This window comes from Polypterus senegalus, chromosome 3 (genome assembly GCF_016835505.1).
Source record: "Polypterus senegalus isolate Bchr_013 chromosome 3, ASM1683550v1, whole genome shotgun sequence".
NCBI classification, from domain to species: Eukaryota; Metazoa; Chordata; class Cladistia; order Polypteriformes; family Polypteridae; genus Polypterus; species Polypterus senegalus.
The window spans coordinates 152743572-152764477 of record NC_053156.1 but is presented as its reverse complement, the minus strand read 5'-3'; the positions used below and the strand labels follow the sequence as shown (position 1 = coordinate 152764477).

Below are 20906 nucleotides of genomic sequence, written 5' to 3'. Positions count from 1 at the left end.
CGTGAATGTTTTGAGTTCCAAAAAATGAGGTTATTGTTGAATCTAATTGATTAAAAAATGATTTATTGATGTATATTAGAATGTTTTGAAATATAAAAAGAAGCTTAGGAAGAATATTCATCTTAACAATGTTATTTCTTCCAGCTAGAGTAGAGACCATCTGTGCAAGTCTTGCTTAATTTTTTCCATGCAGACGGCAAAATTTTGTTGATAAAGAGCTTTGTGTTTACTTGTGATGTTTACCCCTAGGTATTTAAACTGATCTGCAATGATAAAAGGTAGGGGTCTAATCTAATATTATATGCTTGAGAATTCACTGGAAAGAGTACACTTTTATTAAGATTAATTCTGAGACCAGAGATCTTTTGAAATTCTGTAAGTGCTGTTAAGACTGCAGGCACAGAATTTTGTGGGTCTGATATATACAGTACCATATCATCTGCATATAGAGAAATTTTCTGTTCCAGTCCTTCTCTGATATCTGACCTTATCTGGGATTGCATTGAGGTAGAATTTGATTGTCTGTAGCTTCTGTAAATGTTGCTAGTAGAAGGGGACCTAGCTGAGCAGAGAATTTCTTATAAAATTCTGAAGGGTAGCCATCAGGGCCTGCTGCTTCCCCGTCTTGAAGTGACTTTATAGCATCTAGTAATTCTGATAGCGCCAGAGGTTTAACCAGTTCCTCCACACTAAAAGTATCTATTTGTGGTATCTGTAATGTATCCAGAAATGCATTAGATTATGTGTTGTCTTCTTTAAACTCAGTAGAATATAAGGATTTATAGTAGTCTTTAAATGTGCGCATTATATTTTTATGGTCAATGACTTCATCTCCATTCGTATTGGTGATTACTGGGATTGCATTGTGAACTTCTTGCTTGTGGATTTGTTGAGCTAAACACTTATTAGCTTTCTCTCCGTGTTCATAGTAATGATGTCTGGATTTATAAATTAGTTGTTCAGTTTCTTTAGTTGTCAAGAGGTTGAGTTCTCTCTCTTTCTTTCTTTCTTCACCTCCACTTCTCTCAGACAAGCTTTGTCCTCTTCCACCTATCTTCAACTCCCCGGGTGAAGTAGAGAAGCTTCCTTTACACGGGACCAGGGAGTACTTCTATAACATTGCACCCAGGAAGCACTTCTGGGTCACTTCCAGCAGCTCACACTAGCAGCACCTGAGGACTCCAACAGGGCCATACATCCCAGCCAGGATGCCTTCTAACAGATGTTGTCTATTACAATATATATATACTGCTAAAAAAAATTAAGGGAACATTTAAATCACACATCGGATCTTGAACAATGAAATATTGAAGTGGAAAATTTTTTTGAGTAACACGGTGTAATTTGTTGAGAACAAAATGATGTAACAACAGTCAACGGAAACCAAAATCACCAATACATTGAGGGTTGGATTCAAGATCACAATGAAAGTTAAAATCACAGGCTGATCCAACTTGCATCAATTTCATCACGGCAATTCATAATGTGAACTGGTAGTGTGTATTGCTCCTAGATGCCTGTATGCACTTCCTTCAACATTTGGGCATGCTCCTGATGAGATTGTGGATGGTGGCTTGCTAGATCTCCTCACAGACCTGGATCAGGGCATCAGTGACCTCCTGGACAGTCTGTGGCACTACTTGGTGGAATTGGATGTGTTGATACATAACATCCCAGAGATTCTCATTTGGATTCAGATCTGGGGAACGTGCTGGCCAGTCAATGGTATCAATGCTTTTGTCATCCATTAACTGCCTACACACTCTGGCCACATAATGCCGTGCATTGTCCTGCACCAGGAGGAACCCAGGCCATACTGCACCAGCATAAGTTCTAACAATAGCTCTTAGGATTTTATCCCAGTACCTAACAGCAGTCAGAATACAGTTGGCTAGCATGTGGAGGTCTGCGTGTCCCTTCAACAATATGCCTCCCCAAATTAACACTGACCCACAGTCAAACTGGTCATGCTGGATAATGGCAGGCTGTATAATGTTCACCATGGTGTCTCCAGACTCTTTCATGTCTGTCACATGTGCTTACTGTGAACCTTCTCTCAACTGTGAAGAGAATGGGGAGCCAATGGCAGAGGTGCCAATTGTGGTATTCTCTGGAAAATGCCAATTTAGCTGCATGGTGATGGGCTGTGAGCTGTGAGCACAGGTCCTACTGAAAATGTCAGGCCGTCACACCAGCCTCATGGAATCTGTTTCTGACAGTTTGGTCAGAATCATGCCCACCTGTAGCCAGTTGGAGGTTGTTTTGTAGGGCTCTGGCAGTGTTCCTCCTGTTCCTCCTCACACAAAGGAGCACATACAAGTCTTACTGCTGGGTTGATGCCCTGTCTAGCTCTCCTCTTGTAACAGCTCATTTTCTGGTATCTCCTCTATGCTCTTGAGACTGTGCTGGGAGACACAGCAAACCTTCTCGTAACATCTTCAGTGTTGTAGACATAGACCACTGCCAGCTCAATAGAAATGATGTAGAGAAGATGTCTATGGACCCACAAATTATAACCAAAAATAAAAAACATGAGTTTATGTCACCTATAGGAAGTGAAATTTCAATATCTTAGTACAAACATTCTATCCAGGTTGTGATTTCTTGAGTCAAATGTATTTCAACTTAAACTGTGCAGAAATGGTTTATTCCCTTCTGTCTTTATTGAAAGTTGTTTTCTACCTCCAAGACTAATATAATCTCTGGGTGGTATGACATTAATGTGCCCAAAAAATGACGGAAAAAAATAAAAAGGTATCTGTTGGTGAGTGTTTTTGCTAGAATATTTAAATGTTAGTCTTATAAATATACACAAGGTCTGTCCAAAAAGAAGCTGAATTTTTAAAGAAAACATTTATTGATAAGCTTACTGCTTAATCAGATTTGTCTCCTTCAAAGCATCCCCCTCCTCTCTTCATGTATCATTTTCAACATTTTTTCCATTACTGGAAAATGTCATTGAACTCATTTTACAAAATGTCATGTAGGTCCTGTTGTGAATTTTCTATCGTTTGAAATCAGCATCCTTTCAAGGTGGACTTCAACTTCACAAACGAAAAAAAATCTCCAAGGGCCATACAGAGCATCCTATTTCATCACCTGTTACAGTATATGTTTCAGAAGGTTTTCATCAGCATTTGAACGATCTAACAACTTGCGACTGAATGTGACACATTTAGCTTTTTGCTTTTCTGTCAAGAGACGTGGCACAGGTTTTATAGCAATATGATGCATCTGAACAAACTTTTACTGATGCCTACTTTTTTCAGCAACTTCATAAGGCAGGTGATGATTTCCATGAATCAAAGCATGTGCTTTCTCAATGTGATCACCATCTAGTTTTGGAATCGTCAACCTGTTTTAATTGAAATTGTCTGCCCAATTTGAAATGTTGATACCATATGTAGCACTGTATGCAACTTAAATTATTCTCTACATAAGCTAGCTGCAACATCTAAAAGTCTCTGTAAATGTTTTTACCAATTTCACACAGAATTTAGGGTAAATACATTGTTCTTTAAGATCCTTCATGTTTCAACTTGCAAAAATCATAAAAGGCACAGGAGACAAGTTCACTATATTGAATGTACGAGATAACTAATTAATGTGATGTGATCAAGCAAGTAGGGATTTTAAAGGTCACATTAACAAAATTAGGAACACAGAATGTTAACAAGAAAGTAAACTAGGAAAAAGTTAAAAACATATGGAGACATAATACATTTATGTGAGGTAAAGTCTATGCTTATTGGGATTTTATGAGATTAAAGATGAAGGACTGTGAATGAAATTATTTTTTATGTATTTTTTAGAATATATGTTTTGATATACACTCACTAAGCATATTATTTGGAACAGCTGTACACCAGCTGATCCATGCAATCATCTAATCAGCCAATCATGTGGCATAGTACAATACATAAAATCATGTAGATATGGAGCATGAGCTTTAGTTAATGTTCATGCCAAACACCAGAATAAGAAAAAAATGTCATCTCAGCGATTTCTGGTTGTTGGTGCCAGGCTGGTTTGAATATTTCTGTAACTGTTGATTTCCTGGAACTTTCACACACGACATTCTCTAAAGTTTAGTTAGATGCAAAAAAGTGAGTGGCAGTTCCACAGATGCAAAAACTTTATTGATGAGAGAGGACAGAGGAAAACTGCTGACTGGTTCAGGCTGACAGAAAGGCTACAGTAACTCAAATGACCGCTCTGCACAAATGTGGTGGACAGGGAACCATCTCAGAGTTCACAACACATTGAACCTTGAAAGGTATGGGATACAACAGCAGAAGACTATGTTGGGTTCAACTGCTGACAGCCAAGAACAGACAGCTAAGACTGCAGTAGGCAAAGCTCCCCAGAACTGGACAGGTGAAGACTGGAAAAATGTAGCCTTGGTCAATGAATCTCAATTCGGCTGTCTCATCAGTTCAGATTGATAGTGGTGGGGTTGTAATGGTGTGGATAATGTTTTCTTGGCACACTGTGAGTCTGTTAATATCAACTGATCATTGCTTGAATGCCACAGCCTATCTAAGTATTGTTGCTATGTTCATTCCTTCAAGGCCACAGTTTGCCTACCTTCTAATGGCTACTTCCCGCTTGGTAATGCACCATGTAGCACAGCAAAAGTTGTGTCAAACTGGTTTAATGAACATGACAATGAGTTCAGTGTTCTTCTTTGTCCTCTACAGTCACTAAATCATGTTGTAGAATGAATACATTTGCAGCATGAATGTACAGAGGACATATCTGGAGAAACTCTGTGGTGCAATCATATCAACATGGACAAGAATCTCAAAGGAATGTTTCCAATATCTTGTGGATAAATGCCATGAAGAATCATGGTTGTCTTGAGACCAAAAGTAGGTACTGCACAGTATTAACATAGTATTTGCTCAGAGCATGTACGTGCGTGTGTTTGTGTGCGTGTGTGCATGTGTATAATATTTTTACACATGTATATACTCACATTTAATGCTATTGTAAAATAAAGGATTTCCTTTAGCCTCACTTAAAACATGGCATAGCTTGAATCATGTGATAAGTTGCATACTTTTGAGTTTCTAACTTTCCTAGTAACTTTCCACAGTCTATAGGATGATTTACTATTTGTTAGCTGGTTTTGTTATCTGTGTCTATATAAGCTTAGGAATCTCTTTATCTAGAGTGGCAAAATTAAAATTGAGAGTTTAATTACTGCTTTCCAATAGATATATAGAACAAATAAATAAATAAATAAAAATATACTGAACCTTCCACAGATGACTTCATAACATTTATTTAAAATTAACCCACAATAGTCCTACACTGCAAAAATGAAATCTAAGCAAATGAAAAGCAGTTATATTACAATATTAAATCTTGTTTTCCCTGCAGTAAGAATTATCGACTTATCAAAAGATTAGTATTTAAGATTATTTGGCTTACTTTAACAAATCTTGACAATTACATTTTGCTTACCCAATTGGCAGATTTATTCTGTTAAGTAAAAACAAAACTACCATTTAATGGTTTATCTAATTTTTGCCCATGCATTTTTTGCAGTGTAAGACGTGCCATTGATTAAAATTAAGTTTAACTAAAACTCATATTGAGACATTTGTTGAAAGCTCTTCAAAGCTGTTTATCCCTGTTTTAGTGTGTTAATTAATCTCTTTCATATATAAAATTGAATGTTTTTCTAAAAGAATAGAAACAAACTAAACAGAAACCTTGGACAAAAGTATATTCAAATTCAGTTGTATCCAAATCGTGCAGTGCTCAGAATAATTTGGCAGACCAGATCAAAACAAACCTTTACATTCTCATATCTCACATCTCAAGTCTCGGTTGTGGGGTGTTGGAGCATATCTGGGCAATGTGAGGTACAAGGCAGGAATCAATTGTGGAAAGGATGCCAAACCACTACAAGGCCCACTCTCATGCATACAACCATTCTTACCTAAAATACAGACAATTTAGAGTCCTCAGTTAACCCAAAGCAAATGTCTTTGGGGTGTGAGAGTAAAGTCCAGAAATGCACAGGAAGAGCACACAAACTCCATACAACACTGAAGGAAAGGATTCAAACCAAAGATAACCTAAGGTAAGTCAGTAGTGCTTATAATAACTTCTAAACATAGCCTAATTCTCCTATACATGGCTATTCTCCCCAACATGCAGTATTCAATCCTCATCCACCCAATACTTGATTCAACAATATGACCTTCTGTTTCACTTGTACATAGCTGGTACTCTGGTCATCACTCTTTGAGAGATATTGAGTCAAGTCCATTTATTGTTCTGTACATCACTCTTTATGGAGTATAGGCTTTGAGTGCTTTGTAAAAACAGTCACATGTATAATGCAAAAATTACATGATGTATATACATACAAATGCACCACCTGTAATTTCAAAATCATTACGATAAAGATATCAAGAGAAAACAAGTGCATTAATATTGCATTTGAGATATAGTGAATTGAGAATGGAGGACAGGAAAGAAACAAAACATCTCTACGAAACATACCTGGAGAAAATAAACCTCTGTAAGGTCCACAGACAATTGTGACAGTTAAAAAATCACAAAGTCAGACGGAGTCACATTTATGATGGCCTAGGTTTATTGTAAATTACATACAGATAAGCTTAGTGCCAGTTCATTAATTTCTGGTAATCTTATGAACATGTACAAAACAAAATTGCCTTTTGTGGGATTTTTGTGCAAACTGTAAATATTAGACAACCTCACACTACATATTGGTTCCTGTAAATATTTTGAAAATATTTTGAGTTCTGAAAATTGCATTTCTGTAGCTGTCACAGTATCTTTTAAACACCAATAGTGCAGTACTAGAATTTGATCCTTCCTCTTCTCCTTTGATGCCTTTCCTACTCTGACTAGAAGGAGTCTAGAAACTGTAAAATAATGGGAGTAATGGTCATTGAAGGAAGTGAAGAAAAACTATGCAGGATTGAGATGTGAATCTTCTATCAGATGTGCAATGATAGAAACAGAAAATTAGGGCAAATTGATTGACATGATATGATAAGGAGAAACAGCCTATGGTGATTTGGGCTTATGAAGTAAAAGGAATAGAATGGAAGTGGAAGAAGAAAAACAAAAGAGAAGCTGAAGAAGACGTTAGTGAAAGTGATTGCAGATAACATTAGAAATCTTAGTATAACCCTTATAGATGCCCGAAGCACAAAGACAATATTGCACTGGTTGGTGACACTAAATTGGCCTTGTATTATTCAATATGGTGGTTTCCATAGACTTCAGTTTTCTTTAACATATCAAAGACTTAAATTATAATGTGAAGAAGGAAGAGGTTATACAGATGTATTCTGCACAACTTCTTTAAAATTAAAGATGTCAGTCCATCCTCTACCCATCACAGGTTGCATTCTGCTTTGTGTTGATGATGCCAGAATAGACTTTGGCCTCTGTCCCACAACCCCCACCCCCCAAAACTCTGTAATGGAATAAGCAGGTTTAGAAAATGGTTGGATGGAGAGAAAGATGAATAGTGTGATAGGAAAGTTTTCAAGTACACTCAAAGTGTGGTAGTCAGAGCTTAATATTTAAAATAGATCTGATTGAAAAAATGGACACTTTAAAGCCAACTGTAGCAAGACCTACTCATGGGAAAGTAAACTGGTAATCCACAGGATATTTATCAACAGTGATCTACTGAATTAACTGTCTAAAATGATAAATACATTTTTCACATGTTAACAGATGTTACCACTAAGTGTGCATAATGTTTATTTATTCCTAGTTTTCCAATTTAAAAAATGTTGTCATCTACAATGATTATACCATTATTTTGCAGGTAATATCATGACAGAAAAATCACCAAAAAAGCAATCTCATTTATATTATTTATCACATGAGATTGGGAGATTCACCGTTTATTCCTTTAGTTTTCATGTAGTACTGATGTCTAAAACTTGTGGAAGTAGCAGGTGCTGCAGTGACATCTAGTGTGATTTTCCACTTTCAAGTCGTCCATCAGATCGAGCTAAAATACAATACATACAGTAAGTACATAGTATATGCAAACATTTGGTATAATAAAGAAGCATTACAACTACAAGGTCTATTTTTTTATTTATTTAAATCAGTTTGTTCACTCAAAGTAGTGTAAATACATTGGAAGGATGGTGCTGCAGGAAGCATAGTCTCCTCACATTCTTCAGGCTTCCTATTGTTGTAAACAGGGTGCCACTTGGCTAACACTTGGAGGAGAATTTCTGGTATAGCAACAGAGATGACAGTACAGGTAAGAGCTTAAACAGAAGACTAATCAAAGGTGCATTGGTGAAAGCAAAGCAATCATTGGACAGCAACAAAACCAAAATAAGAAGCAAGAAGTAAAGTAAAGTAACAAGGAGAGGTCCTAGCCATAAATAAGAGGCTTTTCCCTGACTATAATATTTGCAATTCTTCACCACCAATGCTTATATTTTATTTAAAAGCTTGCAGACTGAAAGCAGCACAACAGTATCTTCTTTAGGTGGGGAGTAATTTTATAACACATAACCTAGGAGTTATATACTCAGCAACAGGTATAGTAGCTGTAAGCAACATGGCCTCTGCTATTCATGAACACACAAAAACACTAAATACAAAATGGTGCTGTGATGGTGTCCCCAAAACATCACAAAAATAAAACTGAAACATAATAATCTTATGAATTATAGGAATAAACATACAAGTAGCCAAGAGATTATGACATCTTTGCTGAATGAGTTCAAGTGGTCTTTTTGGATATTTCATTTTTTATTCCACAACGCAAAGCCATACTGTCAAGAATATTGGTGACTCTGCTCATCTCTTGATATCTACAGCATGTTCTGACCCTATGAATCATCACATAAGTCAGAGGTCAATCCATTAGCTCACATAGGGAGCTAATGAAGCCAGTATCTGAGGGGCACCATTTATGAAAGTTAAGGGGCACATGCTTCCTAAAGTCCATGGTATATATACACAGAGGTGTCATTTGTGCTACTGAAGGGGCGTGCACATTACACACACCAAGAAAGACTCCATACAGGTCACTGAAGTCTATCAATGCCAACTACCTGCTATGGACAACAAGGTGTAACGTCTGTCCACCCCACATAGGACTCCAATTTTGCTTCGACTGGTACTAACCTCAGTATAATTTTTGTCACATTATGAATTTATCTTTTAGTCTCAGCATTAACTGTAGTGCTAAGCTTGTAGTACTTAACTTTATGTTCTCTGTTGCCTTTTAACTTTGCAGAGTACACAAACAACAATTAGAGTGAGGCGATTTATATTATTCTGATATAAGATTTCATTGGTTGACAATGAGTGAGGAAGTCTGGCAGTGCAAATTTTGACGTTTAAACTTTTACACAGCCCAGGTATTAAGATGCTGTGCACATCTGATGCGAAATAGTGAAGTTAATCACATTGTTTTCTCATTGTTCTTTAGTCCTCGAATTAAATTCTAGTCCAGTTACTACCTTCTCACATGCATTCTCCATGGACTATGCTCTGGATGTTATAGTTTTCTTCTCACATCTCAAAGACATGTGTGCTAAGTTAATTGGTGACTTTAGGTAAACCCAGTACTGTATATATGATAGCATTGGACTGGTAATCTGTCCATAGTTTAGTTTCTACTCGGGACCTCATGACTTCCTGACACTTCATTTAATAAGTTTGCGTGCAGAAAATTAAAAAATTGTTAGTGTGTATTTGAATAATAATATTTAAAGTGGTAAGACTTGTTTTGTATGTGTGTGTGTGAGTGCAATGAAGAATTCTATCGCCACTACTTTTACATTGAAGAGCTTTTTAGTCATTATAAATGTTCTCAGATATTTATAGTGGTTATTAAGGGTAACAGATGTCTTTTTAGAAGTTTTCATACTATATTCTGCTACTATAACATTCTCAAACTTACACAATCCAATTCAGGATTACAATGGGGCTAGATCTTATCATGGCAGTACAGCAGGAACTAGACCTAGTCTGTTGCAGAACCTTTCACATGCACACCCACAGAGCTGAGCTGAACTCTCCAATCAATCCAACCAGTACATTTTTGGGACAAAAACCCATGCAAACATGGGGAGAACATATTCATGTGGAGTTTACACAACCATCTGTGGGATTTTAACTGAGATGATGGATTAATAAGATGGTAGTGCTTCCATGACACTTCTGTTACTATATTAGATCTTAACGTATTAACATTTTATAACTGTTTATCAACATATAAACTCAAAATAGAAAGTTAAAATGATACAAATTATTGTAATGTTGTGTATTAGATTATTCTAAAGAAAACTTAAAAAATTTCAATCCATGACTATTCAGCTCCTGTAACACAGATAAACAGACTCAGGTGCAATACATTAGATGTCTCATGTATTGCTGAGAAAACAGATTCCTTCAAATATTCACTATGAGTGAACTACAACATTCCTATCATTGCTTAGCTTCCCAGGTAGTAATGAAAATGTATCACTGTCGACATATCGGCTTTTTGCACTACTGATAACAACATTTTTACATACTATTTACCGCTAGTATTTGCCATATCCTCTTATTTATCTTTTATGCAATGTACTGCAAAATGGCCACCTCAAGCATGTTTGTTCATAACAAATACAATCCACTTTGATATTAATGTTACAGCTTCATAGCACTGCTGGAGTTTCTCCAGGCATCAATAAATATCGGTTGATGACCTAAAAACGGAACTCAGTTGTATTTAAATTATTCTCTCAGAAACAAAAACTTTAGGCTGTTCTGCTATACTTCATCTCATCAAGTAATTGCGTGATTTTATTTTATTTTCTGGCAATGCAAGTGTCTTATTTTTTTTCCTGTTCTGTAAAATTTACATTATCTAGAAAATAATAAACAAAGTACTTGGCAGTGCCCAAGTGTATTTGTATAATGGGTTCAGGTAAGAAAGGAAATATTTAGGTGTTTTAGGTGCATTTGCATACAATACAAGAAGAACCTACTGCAATATCCATGTTTGTCTGTCCATCTGTCTGTCTGTCCACAAGAAACAAGTTAGGTCCCCATGGATCGATTTTGTTGAAATTTGGCACACTTATTTTTGAAAGACATTTGAGAAGACAGTTAAATTTTCGTTGAGTTATCCTGAACAGATTGTGCTGTGCAAAGTTTTGAAATTTAATAATCTCCCACTGAAAGGCATCTGAGAAATTACAAACTCACTGGGAAACATTCTATGTGACTTCAACTATGTTTACTGTTTTAATTTCACAGTGACAGTGGTTACACCAACTTGTATATTATGTGTATGTTCCACTTTTACTCATCCTTCAGCCACTTGAATACTCAGTACAATGCGAGGAAAATGGCACGTGTATATGCACAAGCAGCTCACACAAGAGCAGTTTTCTCTCTCTGTTTTAGGTAAGTTAACCATAAACGTACAAAAAACAGTCACTTCTCTAGAAATTAATGGAAGAGGAAAACAATTACATAGGCATATATAAGACTAATTGACTAAGCTAATATGATTTGTGGATTATTTTTGTAAAGAACAAAGTTTAGCAACCTGCAGCTAAACAGTGTTTGAACTGATCAGTTATACAGGAAAGGAGCAATTCCCCTAACCAAATAATATAAAGACAACATAAGTTTAGAAAGGAAACTGTAGTTACATCATGTGTACATTTCCTAACTTGTTCTAAATGTTGACCCTTTTGTCACTGCTGGCAGAAATGCAAGTGTTCCATCCATCATCCATGATACCTGTCTTTCAGTTTCTCAGATGTCATGAGTCCAGAATTTATTTTTGCGTTTAATTGGATTCCATAATTGCTGTTAACTCCTTACTAGGTTGAAACCACAAACTCTAATTTGTATTTTCTGGTTTACTGTGGTTTCACACATAAATGTTTAACCCAACATTAATAAACTGGCTTGTTGAATAATGAATTATTGATATGTCATGTAAACTCGACAAAACTACCAATTTTTGAGTAGTTCTTTCTATTGAAACTGTATTCATAAACTTTTGAAAGTATTTAAACTATTGTATGTTAAGTTGGGGTAACTGTGATATACATTGAAAATTTCATGAACATACACTCGGCTGTTTTGGAGTAATGTATGTTTTTTGTGGTGTTGGCCATCATCTTACAACTCCCCAGTGAAATTCTTGAAACGTACTTACATTAAAAATTGCATGAACAATAATGTAAATACAAAATTTGATGAAATAGCAGTTTTTGAGGGATGCGCGATTTTTATGTTGATATCACAGCACACCACACCCTCCTACAACTCCGACTCTGTCCCCCCAGTCAGTTGGATTAAGTCACTGATGTTGAATGTACCCAAATTCATTACCATTGGCTGAACTGTTTTGGTGTTATAACACGGCTTTAGTTTTGCACCACAAACCACTACCTCACCAACACCACAAGACAGTGGAACTTTTGAAAGGCTTTCACTTCTGCATTTTAAGTTGTATTAGCAGTAAAATGCCTGCAAAATTTCATGTATTCCAACTAGGCCATTTTGGAGTGATGCATTTTTTTAGCTCCACCTCGCCACCCTTATGAAAGTTATGAAATACTGTGTAACCTGGGTGTTAAGTTGGTTTAGCTTTATTATACAGGCAAAATTTCATTAAGATTGAATAGGGTGTTTTAGAATAATGATGTTTTTGGTTGCCCTCCCAATTAAAACCTTTCAGAGGACATTTTGAAATGCTATATAGACTACATTTTAAGTTGGACTAACAGCCACCTCCATGCAAAATTTAACGGTTTAACTGTTTTTGTGTGATTGTCAAGAAAACAGACAATATGCAACCTAAGGGTTGAAATGAAGTCCTTAGTGTGCAAAACAGATAAATACTGAAACTTAAAAAGTCAACAGGCATGCAGAGAGTATTATGATTTTTTTCACATAGACTGAGAGTACTTACTCTTTTTAGTTCTCTAGCTACACAGCATGATGCCTCCGAAGTAATATTTTTCACAACAACCATGGTTTGTTTTGATCTGAGAGGGGTAGGAAAAGCTCTTGAAAAGCAGCAGCCTATGCACTGGTAAATTGGAGCGCCCGGTTGTGAGAAGTATCTGTTCAGCCTGAGTTTACACTCTGGGCAGCCTGTAATAACAACATCAAACAATTGGAGTGGTACTAAAATTGATAAAGGTACAAAACCTATTTTGTGTAGTGTTACCATTCAAGTCCCATTATAAGATCAGTTCGAGTTTCCTAGAGAGAATTTAAAGAGTCTTGTTAAATTGATCATTACGCCATAACAACACATGGGAAGCTCAATATTATCTATTATAACTAATACTTAGAAATATACTACTTTGTCTGACACTTCTACTTTCCATTTAAGAAAAAAAAAAAACAGACAAATAAGATGAGGTTACATACTGTTATGGTTTCATGAGTTAAGATAAAAAGTATGTATTCAAGTTTATGTATATTTTTCCATTTTGTCTTTGTGCCTGTTTGGTCCTCTAGAAACAGCACAGCAAGAAAGACAGTCATTTGGAATGGAAATTCATTCAGGAAGTGAGAAGTCACTGGAGCAGTGGGCCACCATGACAGATTAGGTTAGAACTGGGATAATCCATCCATGTCACTGTATTTACTACTTAAGTTTTTTTTTCATGTTTTCTATTCTCCCACATTCACCCTCTTATCTCTTTTCTGCTTTCAATAATAAGACACTTATAGAAGCACCTGAATTTGGGTATTTACCCAGGAATGACTTAATACCATGTAGCAATTTCCCCAGCTAAATGCATTAATTAATGCTTTAGTATTTTATTCTGAGGGTAATATTTTTATAAACTTGCCTTGTGTCATTTCTTCTCCAGGGTAAGAGTGCAACAGATGAATCACCATGGACAGAACAACCAGGGACACACAGAGGTAGTTGCCATTACAAGCCATGCTGAAAGAAAGAAATACAAGCTTTATTCCTTCATTTTTCTCTAATATTTCCATACTACCTACCTACCTACCTTATTCTTTATTTATTTGAATATATCCCAAGGGTTTTGAAAGGAACTTAACAGCTAAGATCTTGTGTGACAAAAGAAGGTAGACTGAAACTCAGCATATTTTTTAGGGAGCCAGCTGTATCCTCCTTGTGTATGCCTCACTTAAATATATGCCATTGGATGCATAGTGGCTTTCTTAAATAAAACCCCAAAAGTAATTTACTATCATATTCAAGACAGTCTCCTTAAATCAACAAGAAACGTTGACTTACAAATGTTTGATATTACAGTATTTCCAATAAAGGGGGAAATGAATCAACTTTAACCATTTTTCTCCTTTAATAAACACTTTCCTGTTTCCTTAAGTCTTTTTCCTATTGTCCTCAAAACAAAACTAATAAATGAGATAATCAAAATGTGATATTCTAATTTATTGTAATATCTAATAAATGAACTGTATTCCTTTGTTATTAAATCTCTTTCAATTTTCATGTCATTCCTAATTTAAAAAAAAATATTTTTCCAGTAGGATAATTTTATATAAACCTCCAATCTGTGTCTTGTGGTGCTTTTTACTAAATGTGTTTAATTACAGGGAGAAAGGTTTTATTATGTTACCTTGACCATTGTGTTGGAGAAAAAAGAATCAAATTCTGTACATCTGTTTTATAGATTTCTAATAATCTGCTTATTCATTTTATTGGGTAAATTTAAATATTCTTATTGTGTGTATGTACTGTATATATTTTTCAATTTTAGAGATATCATTATTTGAGTAATCAAATCAAAACTATGTTTTTTGCACACTTGCCTTAACCATTTGCACTTCTATTCTTTCACTGAGATATAAAACTGAAAAAAGTTAATTACAGTGGTGGCATAATGATTAACAGTTGCTACCTTACAGCTCCAGGGACATGAGTTTGATTCTTGGTTTGTTATTGTCTGTGTGGATGTTGTATATCCTCTCTGTGTTGCCTGGGTTCAAGTCCTAGGTGCTCTCTGTGTGCATGTGGGTTTCTTCCAGGTGCTCCAGTTTCCCCCTTGAATTCCAAAGACATGCAGGCCTGATAAACTGGTATTGTTAAATCAGGTCTACTGTATGGGTGGGTGGGTATGTGTTCACCCTGTGACTGCCCAATGCCCTTTTCATTGACTGTTTGTACCTTATACCTGTTGCTTACTTGGATAGACTTCAGCTTCACCAAGACTCTGCCCTGGGCAAACAGGTTAAGAAAATGGATAGATGAATGTTGTTTGGGGTGCTAATTATGAATTTAAAATATAATTACTGGAATAGGATAATTTGACTTTAAAAATAAAGCTGTGAAATAAAATTTTACGTCATAAACTGTTTGTGTTAAGTTGGAGAGTAATGTAAATATAAAATGTCCTTTTTTTAAAATACATGTATTGATAGAGTGAGAATAACAAAGAGACTAACTTAATCAAAGAAAACAAGAACAAATCTTCGAATTGCATGGTTCCTAATCTATGAAGAAGATGCCATGATTATTAAGAAGGCATGTGGCTTTTATTTCTTACATGAGAGAGGTTGGGCGCATATGCCGATTTCACATTGCCACACCCACCAAATGTTGAACTACCCAGATTGGTACCTAAATGCAGTCATGTAACGGGTGACACCTCAGCACCACACTGGAACAGTGTGAGGTTTTCTATGTTGGCTGGAGTGCCAATCCTACCATCAACCCCCAGGTTTTGGACCTGCTTGCAGGGCTAGATGCAGATTAACGTCACAACATTAACCCAGGATGAAGCAATTGCAGGTTAAGGGCCTTGCTCAAAGGCCCAGCGGAGTGGAGTGACTTCTGGCATTTATGAGATCTAAACTAGCAACCTTTCCATTGCCAGAACAGATCCCATGCCTCAAAGGCACCACAACGCCCCTTACATGAAACCTAAGAATTTATGTAAACAAAATTTTTTTTTTAACTTATTTACTATATAATATGTTAATTCTCAATGTAACACAAAGTATTATTAATTTTATAAACAGTATGAAGGTATGGGATTATCAAGATATTCTTCCATTCTACCATCTCTGAACAGTTCATTTACTGAATTTAAGGTAAATGATTAATAAAAAAGAGGAAAAAATCAACTGTACCTTCAGCAATCTGTAAGTTGGTTGTGTGCTTTTTCTAACAATGCTCTCCAAAGTCTGACTTGGACTACGAGATGCTCAGTATTTATACCTCCTTATCTCCATGTATACTGAGCACTGGGATTATATAAAACCTGTAGGGTATTATCTTTGATCCTCTTGATGTAATGAACAAGTTTATCCACTGCAGCTGCACAACACTGAAAGGACAAAAGTCATGTAATTGATCAAGATCCAAGCTCTTTTTTCCAAAATATATTACTAAATGGAAATGTTACTGGATTATATGGCAAGGATATTGAGTAGGTGTATATAGTTATGTGACTGTTACTATGACTTGGATGTGCTTACTCATAAAAAAATGAAAGGTTGACAATTAACTTATAAAGAGTAAGGCCAACTTAATTAGGTTCGGTTACGACCAGCCGTAACTGCTTAATAAGACAACATACTCAGACCTGATAAATCCACTTCACAGTTGCAGGCAGCCAAAGCCTGTTCCAGTAACAGTGACTTCAAAGTAGTAACCACCTCTAAATAAAGCGTCATTCTATTGCAGAGCTCACTCACACACACACCCACCCACACTCAAATGGAGCCATTTTGGAACTGTCACACCATCAAAAGTTCATGTCTTTGGGGGTTGTAGGTGGAAAACTGCATTAACAGAGAAAAAGCCATATAGAAATAGGAAAAATGCACACTCTGCAGACATTTAGCAGCAGGGAACTTTATTTTATCACAGGACACTGGAGCTGTGAGGTAGCAGTGCTAACCACTGTGCTATCACGTCTAAGAACTACTTAACAGAATTTGGGAAATTATTTTGAAAGTCCATGTAGCTTACATGTTTTAAAATTATAGATAATTAGAAATTGTTCATCTGATCAAAATGTTCTCAAATCAGGAAGTTGAAAGCTGAAGCTCCACCAGCGTGTTAAGTGAATCAAAGAGGATCTATATATATAATTCACTAAGGCAAGACAACCATGGAAAGCACGCCGGAAGAGGCGTGGATTCACTAAGTCGCCGACAAGTGAGACACCTATGGCACACGCAGGAAAGAGCCACGCCCACCAACTCCAAGACCATTGGATACGACGACAACTTGCAGGGCCACGCCCACCAACTTGGACGCGACAACACAGAAAAAATGGTGTAATTTATATTCGTCTGTCGTAGAGGCCACATGCAGTGCAGGTCAGGTTAATGTCATGTGCATTGACTGTTCATGGAGGCATGTTTCTCGCGGAGGTGAATCGCCATAAGCAGCGTGTGAAACGGTTTGCGAGGGGTATCCCATGGGATCCTTAAAACAATCCTTTACAACTGAGGTTGAAGCACAAAGAAGTAAGCAGTCTTTAAAAAACAACTTTTCGGTTATGATGCATGACCGCGTGCACCATAGCAAACTGTTTTACACGCTACATACAGCTATTCGCTTCCGTGACAAACATGCGTCTTCTTAGATGCTCCTGCAGGGACACGGAAGACGTTTTCCTGCCAACCAATGCTCCTTTTTCACTGGCCGGCATCTACCCTCGCTCACTAGGCATTCACACTGCCTGCCCATTTGCCCGGAGGCAAAAACTCACCGACCACCCAGTTAGTCCCTTTCGTCTGCGGTAAGAGTCCACATGCACGTCTGAGCCACGCTGCATTTGTTATGCCACGGGTTCACTATTGTGTTGCATTTTGCTCTCTCTAGAGTTCCATCTTTTCATTCACTTACTGTTGTATTCTCACACCAACCCGTTTTAGACATCCGTGTCTTTCCAGAAGTGTTTAGCATTCAATAAATAATTATGCATCACATTGACCGTGTGTCTACCCAGCGCAGACAGGCATGGGTAAGCCATTGAACCCCATTCGGGCTGCAAGCCGTGGAATTCCCACTAAATGTGACTCATACGCTCCCACTCATTATGTCCCTACCCTTTGTGCACACACCCCTCCTACCGTGGTCGGGTATCTTGGTGGATTATATATAGAAAAGCAGCCAAAACCGAGGGGTATCCCATGGGGTCCTTAAAACATTCCTTTACAACTGAGGTTAAAACACAATGAAGTAGGCAGTCTTTAAAAAGAGGTTTCGGTTACGACGCACGCCTGCGTGCACCATAGCAAACTGTTTTACATGCTACATGCAGCAATTTGCTTCAGCGACAAACATGCGTCTTCTTAGATGCTCCTGCACTTTGTTCACACCCCCCTCCCACCTTGCTACTACCGTGGTCGGGTGTCTTGGTGGATTATATATAGAAAGGCAGCCAAAACCGCACAGAGCAATGAAAAGTTCCATCTTTTCATTCTCATTCTGTTGTATCCTCAAACCCTCCCTTTTTAGACAACTGTATCTTTCCAGAAGTGTTCAACCATCATTAAATAGTTATGCGGCGTTTGTTATGCCGCGGGTTCACTATTGTGTTGTATTTTGCTCTCTCCAGAGTTCCATCTTTTCATTCGCTTACTGTTGTATTCTCACACCAACCCGTTTTAGACAACCATGTCTTTCCAGAAGTGTTTAGCATTCAATAAATAGTTATGCATGACATTAAGCGTGTGTCGACGCGGCGTGGGTAAGCCGTTGAACCCCATTCGGGCTGCAAACTAAGTCCCACTAAGTGCGACTCCTACGCTCCTACTGGTTGCGTCCCAACCCTTTGTACACACCCCCCTCCCACCTTGCTAATACCGTGGTCGGGTGTCTTGGTGGATTATATATAGAAAAGCAGCCAGATCCGCAAAGAGCAGTGAAAAGTCTACGTCACTCACAGGTACATCTGGACTATGTAAAGACGGCGACTTAACGAGTTGGAGGTGGGCACATGTGCGGGCAGTGCATACTGAACGAGAAATCAGCAGACTAGCATGACGGACGGAGCTGAATGGACGTCATTCTCCTTTCCTCCCGTTCCACACTCCGTGCCGTGCACCCCCATCCCTCCGTCTAGCAGGAGAAGGCGCGAGGATGGTGCGCCAGTTTTCAGTCACTTCAGACGATTGTGTGTTGGTTCGTTCCGTGCAATGTTGCTTTTCTTGCTGATTTATTACATTACCGATTTTTCAAATGTTAATTTTCTCCCTGTGCTTAAAAATCATTAAAAAACCGGCCTGATTATGCGGCGTATGGTACGCCGCGGGTTGGCTAGTAAATTATAATGGGTGTTAGTGTACCTTTCATGATCAAAAGTATTCAAAAGACATGGTGTTCAGCTCCATGCTTTGCTAAGAAGCTTATTGCATGTGTGATAGATGGCCAGGAACCCTGCCCCACCGAGATGTCTGGAGGAAGGAGAAACTGGGAGAGCGGCGCTTCTTTTCCCTGGGAACTCGGCCGGTTATTGCTCCCTGGGTGACAGCACTTCCAGGACACAAGGAAGTGCTGACAGACCAGGGATGGTTTATGCTCGGAGTGCTTCCAGGTACAAGGGCAGCACTTCTGCTACACTAGGGAGTGCTGCCAGAAGTACATTGTCAGGCACCTGGAGCATATCCAGGAAGAGACAAAAGGGACTGCCTCACTCCAATCAGGGAGCCGGTGTCGGGTGGAAGAAGGACAGAGCTTGCGTGGCAGGAGTGGAGGCAGCCGAGAGAACCAAGGACTGCATATTTGTAAATATTGCATATAGTGGATGTTAAATAAACGTGTGTGTGGTGGACACTGTGTTGTCACGTTTGTCTGTGGCCGGGCAATCCTTTACACACGTCATTAATGACAACACTATGGTTTATTAAATGGAAATACTAGATTAGCTTGTAATAGTCAAAGGCTTTGGTCAGTTCCTTACATATGTCTGTTTCCATACCTTTACTTTTACAGTGCATTTTAAATTATTTAGGTAATCTGCTGAACGAGATTGAGAAGTCAGAAAGGGCTCCACTCGAATTGTGGAAAAGTATTTGAGAGGTGTGTGGTTAGGAATACCCTACTCCACTGATTTGACCATACAGCTAAGCTATTGCTGTATGAGGGGAACCCTGTAGCACATGTTTCGACAGGTGGCTTAATGGTGAAAAGAAAAAGTCACCGATCGAAACCCTGGGTCTCAGACACCTTTACTCAGGCTAACGAGGTCGGGAAGAGAAACTGGGAAGCAATGTGAAAGCACTCCTGACAATGTGATAGGATGTCAAGTAGTATGTGCTACCACAAAACAAAAGAATAGGAAGGGGAAACAAAATTCTAATTGCAATCATCTTTAATTGATAGAGGGTCCCAGACCATCCAAAGGCCACAGAATAAAAGGGGCAGTCAATCAAAAATAGAATCACCTAACAAAGGGGTGATGGCCAATCAATCAGACATGTTATCTTGAGAAATTGGAATTATTATCCCTGCCCATGGCAGCTACATCTAGGGAAGACGCATCTAGGCAAGATGTCATACCAGAGGAAAAGCAGAAAGTGGAGAAATTTCTAGCAAAGAGAATTGTGTTCACGTTTGTTGTTAAGTCAAGCCTATTCAAAGTGTATGTGAGACTCCACACATTTTTTCGTCTGATCTCCTTCTCCCCTTTGAGATTTTCATGGATAACAAGATGCAACTGAAAGAATCTAAGTGGTACATCGCCTTTGTTAGCAAGTAATTTTTGCCTTCTTGTCCTCATAAGTATGGTGGTAGCAGTTTTGTGTCTGTTGTACCACACCACGAACACTGATGAGGCTCTGAATTTACTGATAGCAACCTCACCAATACCTATGATAGTGCCCAAAAAAATGAAATTCCTATTACAAGTAACTAAAATGTCACTCCTCTGTAGTATTTATGGGCTTGCTGT

General features: G+C 37.8%; 1 protein-coding gene across 1 annotated transcript; it reads right to left on the bottom strand.

Moving 5' to 3' along the window:
* Nucleotides 1–7939: 7939 nt before the first annotated feature.
* cga (glycoprotein hormones, alpha polypeptide) lies at nucleotides 7940–16185 on the bottom strand. Its single transcript, XM_039749964.1, has 4 exons — nucleotides 16129–16185; nucleotides 13851–13948; nucleotides 12956–13140; nucleotides 7940–8017 (listed from the first exon to the last, which is right to left on the bottom strand). The coding sequence occupies exons 2-4, from the start codon at nucleotides 13945–13947 to the stop codon at nucleotides 7940–7942; spliced, it is 360 nt and encodes a 119-aa protein (XP_039605898.1). The 5' UTR covers nucleotide 13948; nucleotides 16129–16185.
* Between the last annotated feature and the right edge of the window lie 4721 nt (nucleotides 16186–20906).

Bases quoted from the DNA above. Each gene is read 5' to 3' on its own strand.
- cga (XM_039749964.1), bottom strand. From the start codon at position 13,947: ATGGCTTGTAATGGCAACTACCTCTGTGTGTCCCTGGTTGTTCTGTCC. The intron at 13,141-13,850 runs GCAAGTTTATAA...TTGTTATTACAG, and splicing joins TGGAGAAGAAATGACACAAG to GCTGCCCAGAGTGTAAACTC. The intron at 8,018-12,955 runs GTAAGTACTCTC...ATTGTATTTTAG, and splicing joins TAGCTAGAGAACTAAAAAGA to CTCGATCTGATGGACGACTT.